General features: G+C 32.8%; 1 protein-coding gene across 1 annotated transcript; it reads left to right on the top strand.

The window, feature by feature from the left end:
- The first annotated feature begins 897 nt into the window (after positions 1 to 897).
- LOC143053897 (putative sodium-dependent transporter YocR) lies at positions 898 to 11,609 on the top strand. The gene is made up of 12 exons (XM_076226689.1): positions 898 to 1,055; positions 2,700 to 2,823; positions 3,946 to 4,129; positions 4,526 to 4,640; positions 5,191 to 5,392; positions 5,748 to 5,910; positions 6,429 to 6,563; positions 7,009 to 7,148; positions 7,852 to 7,943; positions 8,346 to 8,497; positions 10,700 to 10,829; positions 11,307 to 11,609. Exons 1-12 carry the CDS (start codon positions 1,011 to 1,013, stop codon positions 11,490 to 11,492), a joined length of 1,668 nt encoding a protein of 555 aa, XP_076082804.1. The 5' UTR covers positions 898 to 1,010; the 3' UTR covers positions 11,493 to 11,609.
- The last annotated feature ends 231 nt before the right edge of the window (positions 11,610 to 11,840 follow it).

Genomic DNA, 11,840 nt, shown 5'->3' with positions numbered 1-11,840 from the left:
TTGAATTTTTCGAAAACTAAGGATTTTCTTATCCCAGGCATAGATTACCTTAGCCGTTTTTGGCACAACTTTTTGGAATCTTGGATACTCAATGCTCTTCAACTTTTTACTTGTTTGGCTTAAAAAATATTTTGATATGAGCGTCACTGATGAGTCTTATGTAGACGAAACGCGCGTCTGGCGTACTAAATTATAATCCTGGTACCTTTGATAACTATTTACAATATGTAAAATTTGACTACATGTATTTGACGACTAGCACGGGTATAAAGTATTTACTGTGTATTTGCTAGATTTAATATAACTATAATTTCAAGTTTGTTTAAACTCAAAGGAATCCCACGTTCATTTTTTTATCGTCCGCAAACTTTACTAAATCTTTGGTATGTCCTCACTTTAGTTTAGACATAAAGATACGAGGTACGACAGCCGATGAGACATTACACAATGTATTCACATAACAAAAAATACACGAAACGGTAATGATCTGAGCATTTCAACAATGAATCAGTATTAGTTGTATACAGCCTTTTATCCTGCAATTGGGTGTCCTACTATACAGGTACAGCCCTACAGATATCGCTATGCTGTATCTGTATACTATACAGATATCGCTTTAAAGCTCCGCCCACTGCCGGACTGAGTATTGTTTGAACATGTGATTTTATATTTCATATTTTATATACATATAGTGACGTCTCAAAGATATCTAGACTATTTTACATTTTGTATATATGCAAGCTCTCCATCAGTTTAAAAACAAACAAATATATAAATATAGCTAAACATGATGGTCTTTATCATTTAGACATATTTCACAATTATCTTATATCGTTTTATCTAACCATGTAATAATTACAAATCTCAGTCATATTTATCAACAATTTATTTGTTTATCATATGATTTATATATGTGTGTCTCATGTGATAACAAGTTGAACGAGAAAAGGATGACAAACACAAAATTACAGAAGTTCTGTTTTATTTGAACATTTTAACTGTACCAACACATGACACATTATCAAACATTTAGTATGGAACTCAAACCATCAGAGGTAGGACAAAAATTAGTTATTATATGAAAGAAGATGTGGCATAAGTGCCAATGAGACAACTATTTACAAAGTCACAATTTGTAAAATGAACAATTATAGGTCAAAGCACTTTCTTCAATAAGGAGCCTGGCTCACACCGAACAGCAAGCTTTAAAGGACTCTACAAATTACTAGTGTGAAACAATTCAAATGGAAAAACCAACGGTCTAAACTGTATAAAAAACGGGAAACGTGGTATAGAGCGGGTTTAAACGTTTGTATATGTACCAACCTTCACCCTTGTCTGATACAGTAGTGTAACATCCGTGACAACATTGAAAGCCACACTGGTATATCTTACTTTATAACATTTCGAGGAAGAAAAAAAGACAAAGCATTAAAAGGAAGGATTCAACCTTTGCCCTTCATACATGGATATATCGTTTTAAATACCGAGTTCAGTGAATGTAGATGTGGTTTGATTGCCAATGAGACAATTCTCTGTAACAGACCAAATGACACAGCAATTAACAACTACAGGTCACCGTACGGCATTCAACAATAAATAAAAGCAGTTACGCATAGTCAGCTATATGAAAGGCCCCGAAAGGACAAATGTAAAACAATTCAAACAAGAAAAAAGATATAAAAATAAAAAGCAAAAAACAAATGTGTACAGCAACAAAAAGCAACCATTGAATTACAGGTTCCTGACTTGGGACTGACACTTGTATGCATAACAAATTTCAAAACAGTTGTAATGGTTGTCTTAAAATAATATCAAGAACATGTCAGATTGACACGCGTTCAAATAAATGTTCTAAGGCAGATTAGATCACTGATAATTCTGATCAAAATATAGATAATGTATCCATGCGTTACTTAAAAGGATCTGACAATGCTGTCTGTTTTGGTAAATTATTATATCAGTCATTTGAAATTCCAGTCTTTTAAGGTGTGATTTTATGTTGATAAAATCAGAGAATCCCGAATGGTCTTTGGAAGCTTTGTCAGAGCATCAAAGCAAAGCGTGTATAGAGGATCTTTATATATACTGTATTTAATCGGATTAACTAAAACAGGAGTCGGGGACAAAACTGTAGTTTTTACATCCCCCCCCCCCCCCCTCGTTTTCACTTTAGGCAAACACATATATATTGAAAGTACAAACGCGAAAATGAAAGACGATGTTGGCTTAATACCCCTAGACATTTAGATGAATTGTTCTGTGTTTTATTCTCATTAGCTTGCCCCTCCCCCCCCCCCTTTTTCTCCATTTTACATCAGCCTTTTCGCGGCGGATTTTTTAATTGATTCGTCTGAGCTACCATTTGATGTTAGGGGGTAGGGGCGGGATTTAGGGTGGGGTGGGGTAGGGTGGTAGGATGAATATTGAAAAGAAAGGCAGGAAAAAAGTTTTGAGTATTTGAAAGGCAGAATGGGACACTTAGCAAACAAAGAAAAGACAAGATGACAAATAATGTAAAAAAAAATGTCATGATAAACTAATAAAAAAACGCAGGACATAGATTGCTTCAAAAATAAATTGCCGGACAAAATTCTTCATCCTAGTCCTCCCTCTAAAAATCAAATGGTATTTCCCTAATGTCATATGACAAAGATATATTTATATGTTTTGTACTTGTTGTTTTTCTTTTCTTTTAGAACTCAGAACAACAGTATTTTAAGACCCGTATTGGTTTGATATTTTCATGCCTGGGTTGTGTTGTCGGAACAGGAAACATATGGAGATTCCCGAGAATTGTTGCAAATAATAGCGACGAAAAAGGTATTATAACCTAGCGAACAAAAGGGATAATTTGCTTAAATCAACCTGAATTAGAAGTTTATGCTTATTTATACATTTTTTCTTTGTTGGATTTTAATATCAAATCAAAAGGTATGATAATTGTTGTTTGTTTTTTTTTCAAATAAAGATGACTTTAAAAGATACTTTTTATTTTGCAAATGTTGCATGTATAATGGGTAAGATTTCATGTGTTTATATATGTATATGCCCTACGGATAAACCCTGCCTTATTCTAGATCAGATTTGCAAAGAGTATTCTAGATCAGATTTGCAAAGAGTATTCTAGATCAGATTTTCAAAGAGCAAATAAATTACTAGGATTCAGGTAGATTTTGCGTCCTACTCGGGAAGCAGCAAATATCAATTTAAAAAAATCGTTTTGACCTGTCAGGAACTGAAACTCTACAACGACACCCCTTTTCCCCGAGGCTACTGTATGATTTTACAACAATGTTACATGTACACTGCATTTTATTTGAATTATAAGAAATACATAAAAATGAAAGGAAAAAATTATTAGATGCACGAGGATGTTGATTTGGTTTACAGAATAAAGATTGATCAACAAAAATACAAAGAAAAGAAGAGAAATGTGCCAAAAAAATAAAAAAAATAAGGATCTCGATTATGAGGTGCTAAAATAGAGAATTATTGGGAAAATGAATAACAAATATAGAAAAATGCCATCAATCTAAACAAATCATAAACATAGAAATGAATTACCGCTGGCATTCAGACACTCATACACTCCCAAACCAGCTCTATTTTAGGGACGACATCAAAAGTTCAATGTAGGATAAAAAAACTTAGTTCATATAGTGTTTTCAATGACCCCCTACCCCTTTCTTAACTAAATTTGGGAAAAATTGATTGACCAATAAGAATAATATCATATATTAGATCGATGTCAATTAAACAAAACGTGTAGCAATTTTGAACCCCCACTCCCAAACTATTTGAATTAAGTTTTTTGTCCTTCATACGTTTTTTGATGTCGTCCCTTACTGCTGTCTGTTATTACTGGTTGATTAGATGACTTTATATTTATTTAGTAATACATTAATGTTGCATATTACTATTAATATTTTATCCATATCGCAGGAGGCCTTGTATTTTTGATTGTATGGTCTTTATTCCTGTTACTATGGTCCATACCCATGTTACTGATAGAGTATGGTACAGGCCGGTACACAAAGAAAGCTATCATTGGCTCATTCCAACAATTCCTGGGGGAGAAAGGATCCTGGTGTGGAGCATGGATCTCAATGGTTACATTTTTCATATCGTAAGTTTTAATATACAACAAGACGAGTACGCCGTAGTTTTGTTACGAACATATTGCTTTTCACATGTTTACTACATGTTAATCGTTCTTAAAATGAATTAAGAAAACTTCATACATTCGAAAAAGTCGGCTATTAAAAATCATCTGTTTAAACATATATAGAAACAAAAAATAAGGACAATGGTAAAAATTGATCCTCCCTTTTTTTTTCCAATTTTTCATTTTTAGTATCTTTAAATTATCAGTCCACTTTTCTGAATTCTCTAATTATTTGCCAATTATTCTTAAATTCTTAAATTTTGATCCGATTTTTTTTCAAAACTTTGTCTATTATTCACTCTTACTTAAACCCTATCCAAACCTTTATACTAATATTCGTATTATTTTCTTCTATAGATGTTACTATTCAGTAGTGTTAGGGTGGTGTTTCTACTATGTTGTTTACTGTATAGCCAATGAACTTCCAGACAACGTAGAAGATAGTCGTGCAATATTCAGGGACTATGCCGAGGTATAAATTATAGAATAGTTGAAAACAATGATATCTATTTCAATAGCAAGCCTAGTTGACTCTACATTGTTTGTGTATTGGCTTCCGTAAATCATCGTTGTCCTCTATGGAAAAACATAGTTATATAGTCTTTACAATATTAGAAAGAAATTTTACTTTAAAGATAGAGCAAAATGGGTCACACCAAATCGGCAAGTATCGGGTGATTCCGCTTTCCTGCATGTTAGATCTGCCGAGGTTTGCCGAATGTTATCTCATCATCACACAGCTACAGTTGCAGGTTGTCTAAAAAGATCAACATATTTTGCTTCACAAGCGATATCCGTTGTTTATCTTGTGACAAAAAGTGCATTATTAGTGTTATCCTATGGTCATTTATAAAAAGAATGTTTTTAACGGGATGGTGGTTGTGATTGCAACAAATGTGAGATATCCGTGTCAAAAAGATAAAACAGATAGGAGTAGAAGTAGTTTAATTGCAATGATGCACATAATCATAACAATACACATTTTGAATGGTACCATTTCAAACTGAACATTTTTATTTAAGGAAAGTAAATGGCCCTTATTGACTCATGCTATAGCGTTGATGGTAGCAGGACTGTCGGTTATCAAGGGAGTTAAAACAATTGAAAAAGTCAATTTGTTCCTGGTACCCATCCTACTGGCAATCTTATTGTTTACGTTCATCTGGTCCCTAACAAGAGAATATGCTGATTATGGTATCAAGTACCTCTTCACACCAAACTGGGGTAAGTAATCTTTTAATTTTTGATGTTTTGAACAAAATTGGCCACTAGTTTCTTAAATCTACGTCCTTTTTTGTAAAATTGTGTTTTCAGTGTGAAACTGAAATGTCTAAATCAACTGAAGGACAAGTATTGGTGTATGTCTTTAGTTATTTAAAGAAATTTACTGTAAGTAAAGTTTCCGCAGTAATGTTTATTATTTAGAACTCAAATTTCATCAAGGTAATTGTGTGCTTATTTTTGAATTGTTCTGCTTTAATTTCTTTTTGTGTCAGTTTTTTTTTTGCTTACGTTGGTATATACATTATATTATGTACTACTCAGACGAATAGTTTGTACAACGTTTCTTATTTTACAGAATCCTTTAAGGAGCCCCGACTTTGGGTCGATGCAATCAGCCAAAATGCATTTGATACTGGAGCAGGTATGGGAATTTTTATTCCCTATTCATCGTTTATGAGTGTGGACAATGCTATTGTCAAATATGGAATTTTTATTCCTTCGTTAAATAACCTTATCAGGTAAGATTTGGTGACCAACTACGAAACAGCGGTAACATTGTCTCTGCTACGAGACGCTGACTTAGGTTTAGTAATGCGTCTTCTCCACTGTTTCGGAGTTTGATATCGTAGTTTAATCTTTATTTATCTCGTTTGAATTCTTCCAAACTATTTACAGAAGATAGCAAAATACACGAAAAAATTAACATACAAATTTTATGTCTGTCCCATTCTATAAGGCTTTTTAAACGATATGTAATAAAATTATGAAAATAAAAGTAGGAGTGATGTTGGCAATACGTGGATAAAACTAGGGGATTTCGTATATCTGACAAAAAGTCAAAAATGAAACTAGTGAAAACACATAATTTGAGAATGATATCGGGTTTTCGGTATGTGTTTGTAGTTGATCGCAATTATATCTCCTTTTCTTCATTTATACATGTATCTATGTGTAAGAAGATGTGTTGCATACACGTACATGTATGTCGATGCAACGGCAACCCCAAAACATACAGTATACATGTTGTTTCTTTCAGTTTGATTTGCGGAATGATGATATATGCTGCCGTGTTTTCTATACTGATAGTTAGCCGTGGTGTTCTGGCTAAGGACGAGTACCTGACCATCCTTAAAGACAGTGGTCCTGCTAGTACCGGACTTACTTTTATTTGGTAGGTATGTGTCAGATGGATGAATCATTTTTAAAATTGTTTTCAGAGATCAGTTTGCCACCAATATTTTAAATGTAAGAATCTCTTGTTAATTAACCCCTACAGACAAATAGGTCTTTGGTGGATTTGACTTATTTTTTGTGAATTCCTTTTTGTCATATATACAAAGAGTATGAATTTATTGTATGCCATTAAAGATATTATACTTGTAAGATACCAATAAGAACGTAATACCATTGATAATGAGCCTGAAGTTCATGTTGCAAACCCAAAGTTTGTATTCCGAGTACTGTGATTTGTTTTGCCAAGGGCAACAGTACAGTATTATATTATAACTGCCTTGTATTTGTACTTTTATGAACACATGATGGAAGATTCGTGTCAAAGCTTTGTATTTACACATTTCATTTTCATTGCCGAATAATACATTTTCCCATTTGTTTAGGATACCTGTACTATTTTCTACATTGGGCACTTTTGGTCGAGTTTTGTCCATTCTGTTTTTTACCTGTCTGTCATTCGCTGGGATAACATCACTCATATCAAATATGGAGTTAGTCACCCATACACTACAGGATTTTGGAGGTAATATATTAAGTTCAGTAGTTTGTACATTAATTATTGCCTTAAAGGACGCATGGACCAGACATACGCACTTCAACACAGTGACGTCTTTACCAATGCATATATATTGTCTGTAAAAAATGGACCAGTCATACGTTTTTCAACTTAGTTACGTCTTTACCAATGCATATATATTGTCTGTAAACAATATGCTTTCCACATTGCGCTATTATTTATTTTTCTGTAAGATATTCACTGCCGCGCATGTTGGTCATTGAGGTGTCGGTACTGTAAGCAGCCGACAGTGCAAGGTGCAAGATCTTCATGTGTAGTCAAGTTGTTAACCCCACCCTTTTCCGTCGTCGTCTATATAGTTATACCATATGTCTTTAAATGTATTTTATTAAGATGTCCAATAACCTTATTATATTGGAGGAAAAACTAGAAAACTCATTCTAATATTTTTAAAGAGCAAATAGTTTTATGTGAAACAAAATATTCCAATTAAATCAATTATATTGATCGATTCATTCATTGTTGGTTGCTTAACGTTCAGTGGCAAATATCTCATGCATGTTCAGGACAAGAACGTATTGTAAAATAGCGGGTCACTTTAATTAACGTTATGGACGGCCTTTCTTTTGTTTAATATCATGGTCTTTGTGAATGATATGTATTTTCAATGAAAAACTCAGAGTGCATACTTAAAGGTAGTCTTTTTCAGTTCCTAGAAAGTTTGGTACACCTGCCACAGTACTGGTCACTTTTTTAGTTGGTATGATGTCAGCATTGGATATAAATATTTTAACAAATCAGGTATATTTTATAAAATATATAGCATTTATAACTGTACCAATAGAGAAACCAACGTCCATCAATTTGTTTTACCTCGTATACACTTTTAAGAGATTCAATATGATTAGTTAATAGCGGGTTTATATTAAATATTAGTATCTAGACGTGTCTTATTTTAATACACGATTAGTAGTGGTGTTACGTCAGTTTAAATAATACGGTGCTAAAAGAAAAATATGAAACTCTTCATAGACGACAATTTAAAAAATTGTCAAGCACACGGACCCTTCATTTGTTTCTACTTTTTTAGTTCCTTTGTTTATATACTACCAATTTATTACAATTCTAAAAAGCTTGTCATTTTGAAAAAGGAGAGTTAGCATTCTATGTTATTAAGTTATCTAGATTTAAATTTCATTCCAGGATTTTGTTTGGGGATTTGCATTAGTTATTAATGGAATGATGCTACAAGCTATGGTCATTTTTTACGGAACTGAAAACTTTAGAAAGAATCTTTTCAACAGATTTAGTTTGGACGATTGGAAACTTCCTAGAATTTGGGGATGGATGATTAAGTAAGACTTAGTTCATATACAAATGTAGGTTAAGGCAAATTACTTTTGAACACCAATCTAATAAATTAAAATTGTGTCAACTATTTTGAAAAAAAAAAAACATTTGGTTAGCCTCAATGTTACATTTTGTTTTGTATATACGTGCATGCTTAGAAATCGACTATAACAATTGCGTTTCTGATTTAAGATCTACACATATACAACTATAGGTCACCGTACGGCCTTTGACATGTCTACTTGAAACCATGTGTACCTCTTTGAGGGTTTCATATACGAATTTAATGCTTCTGTACTGATCAGTGTTTTTATATAATTAATTTCTGATTTTGACTTTGACTTTTTCAGCAAAATGTTTCAAAATATAGATTTAATTATTCCCATATTTGAATTCAGGGAATTTGCAAAAAAAAAAAATGTTTTTAAATTAATAAACTTCTTTTAAAAAAGACTATACAACTGCTCATAACAGAAAAGCTTCCGTCAAAGTACTGATACGGAAACGGTCATCGAAATGAACGTGCAAACGCAATAAATGGAAAACAAGTCAATCGTATGTTACATGCAGGTCGATCTAGCAAAGTTTTATAATTCGATATTGGATGTAATGTTGTTAGTTTTAATCATATTTATTTATAGTGGATTAGGAAACAAGTTTCACAACATATATGTAATCCCTTTCCACTTTGCGGGTGCGAGTTCTGCCTTGTAGCGGCTTTACCCTGCTCTTTTTCGAAATCTACAAGGTTGTCTTTTACGTGCAAGAGATATGGCTCTCTCTTAGCATGGGCCAGCCATTTATCGTCTCCTTCTGACCTCTTATCTTCGTTTCCTCAAGACCATACTCTCCAATATTGTTAATCCAATCTCAGTTGTTCATCGTAGAAATAATGCGCTCCAAGAAAAAATAAGGCTACAGTGCATTGAAAGTCAGAGAAAAGTTATCGTCTTACTATCAAACATGGCCTTCCGTACTTATTTTATCCAATTTATTCTCTTATTTTTTATTATGTCAGCTGTATCTATTTACAATTTCATATTTGCGACAAACAGATGAACTGTCTTCCATTTGTGATGGATCAGCATTATTTGCCTTTGTAACATTATGTCTTTTAAGCGCGTTGTCATACTTACTCTGGCGCGCGTAACCTTATTTTAGTTAAGCGCATAACGTTATTCTCTTCAATCATTAAACTGTTTACCATAAATTAGAAATTAAATTATTTTTAGTTACTAGTAGTTATATTATTTACATTTAGTTAGTTATATTATTTACCTTTAGTTTGTAATATCATTTACCTATAAATAGTTAGTACTATTATTTACTTTTAGTTATAATTATTTGTTTTTATACGCCCGTCGTCTTTTAGACGGGACGTATTATGGTATACCGTTGTCCGTCCGTCATGTCCATGAAACTTTGGTGAATTGTTTATATCTATCGATGTAAGCTCCCTTTCAATTTTTAGAAATTTCAGATTTTAAGTTTTGGATTTATGGGGCTTTATTCATAAAAAAAAGGGGGATTTTCAACACTTCGGACAATAACTCAAAAAGGCTTTCACCAATGTCCATGAAACTTTGGTGAATTGTTTATATCTATTATTGTAAGCTCCCTTTCAATTGTTATAAATTTCAGATTTTAAGTTTTGGATTTATGGGGCTTTATTCATAAAAAAAGGGGGATTTTCAACACTTCGGACAATAACTCAAAAAGGCTTTCACCAATGTCCATGAAACTTTGGTGAATTGTTTATATCTATTGATGTAAGCTCCCTTTCAATTTTTATAAATTTCAGATTTTACATTTCCGTGTTATGAATTTTTATGCTTAAAAAAGGGGGGATTTTCCAATTTTGGGACAATAACTAACATGTTCACAAAATTTTATGCAACTTTAATAAATTGTTTATATCTATTGACATAAGCTCCCTTTCAATTTTTATAAATTTTAGATTTTACGTTTTCTTAAGTAATGAAATTTTATACTTAAAAAAGGGGGATTTTATGAAACTTTGGTGAATATATTAATGTAACATCCCTTTTGATTTGTATATATATTTCTAGTTGATCATATAAATTCATTAAAACATAAAAGACAAGTTAAAAAAGCAACGGGCGTATCATGCGCTAAAGCGCAGCCCTTTATTAACTTTAGTTAGTAACATTATTTATCTGTCATTGTCCTCATTCATTTTCTTATAGGTTCGTTTTGCCAGTTGAAGCTGTAGCTATCATTGCATGGTGGGCCATTGACTTGATTGATGGCGAAACCGGCGATGGAGAAAAGTGGTATGAATTTGGACGAGAAACATTTGTTATGACAATTCTTCAGGTAACAGCAAAATATATTCCCGACCTTTTTTAAGAAGAAAAACTTAGATTTTGTTTTCAAATCACATAGAAAAATTGCCACATTGCATGAATTAAAAGAGGCTACAAAGTTACAGTGATTTCCCGTCGAATATATAAATTAAAGATGTGGCATATGACTGCCAATGAGACTACTCTCAACCAAAGTCAGGCTTTTAATATGGAGAGTTGGCTCACACCTAACAGGTTGTTTTAAAGAGCCACACAATGACTGGTGTATTTAATATACATAAGAAAACCAAATGTCTAATTTATATGAAGAACGAAAAACAAGAAAAACTTTGGAACTACATCAACAAACGACAACCTCTGACCAAAAGGAGTCGGTTTTCTGTGTCATTTTTTTAGTAAAAAGAACGCGCGTTTTGGCTGTGGCGTACACAATTATAAGTATAGTATATTTGATAAGTTTTGTTATGTTTCACTTATTTGTTTTCAGTGGGGGAGCTTAATGTTATTAGTGATCCTAGTAAACTGTGTAGTTTATTTTTACCGACACAAGGAACCAGCATTAGACAAACGACCGATTCTAGATGACGTAGACACAGTGATGACTGATACCAAAACTCCCGAGAAGCAAGGATTATCGGGACTGACAGAGTCATACAAATCAATTCGTTTGTAAACATTCTATAACATTGATACTTGAATATATTTCATTTGAATTATATTTAGGAAATAATGACACTCTTACCGAAATGGTAATATATTTAAATGTTTTATAAAAAAAGAATTTACTCTGGCCTTTGTTAGTCTTGTATTATTTTAATTTTAGTTTCTTGTGTACAATTTGGAAATTAGTATGGCGTTCATTATCACTGGACTAGTATATATTTGTTGAGGGGCCAGCTGAAGGACGCCTCCGGGTGCGGGAATTTCTCGCTACATTGAAGACCTGTTGGTGACCCTCTGCTGTTGTTTTTTATTTGGTCGGGTTGTTGTCTCTTTGACACATTCCCCATTTCCATTCTCA

The sequence above is a fragment of the Mytilus galloprovincialis genome, chromosome 12 (assembly GCF_965363235.1).
Source record: "Mytilus galloprovincialis chromosome 12, xbMytGall1.hap1.1, whole genome shotgun sequence".
NCBI lineage: Eukaryota > Metazoa > Mollusca > Bivalvia > Mytilida > Mytilidae > Mytilus > Mytilus galloprovincialis.
Note: the sequence above shows the minus strand (reverse complement) of the source record. Positions and strands in the feature narration are given on the sequence as shown.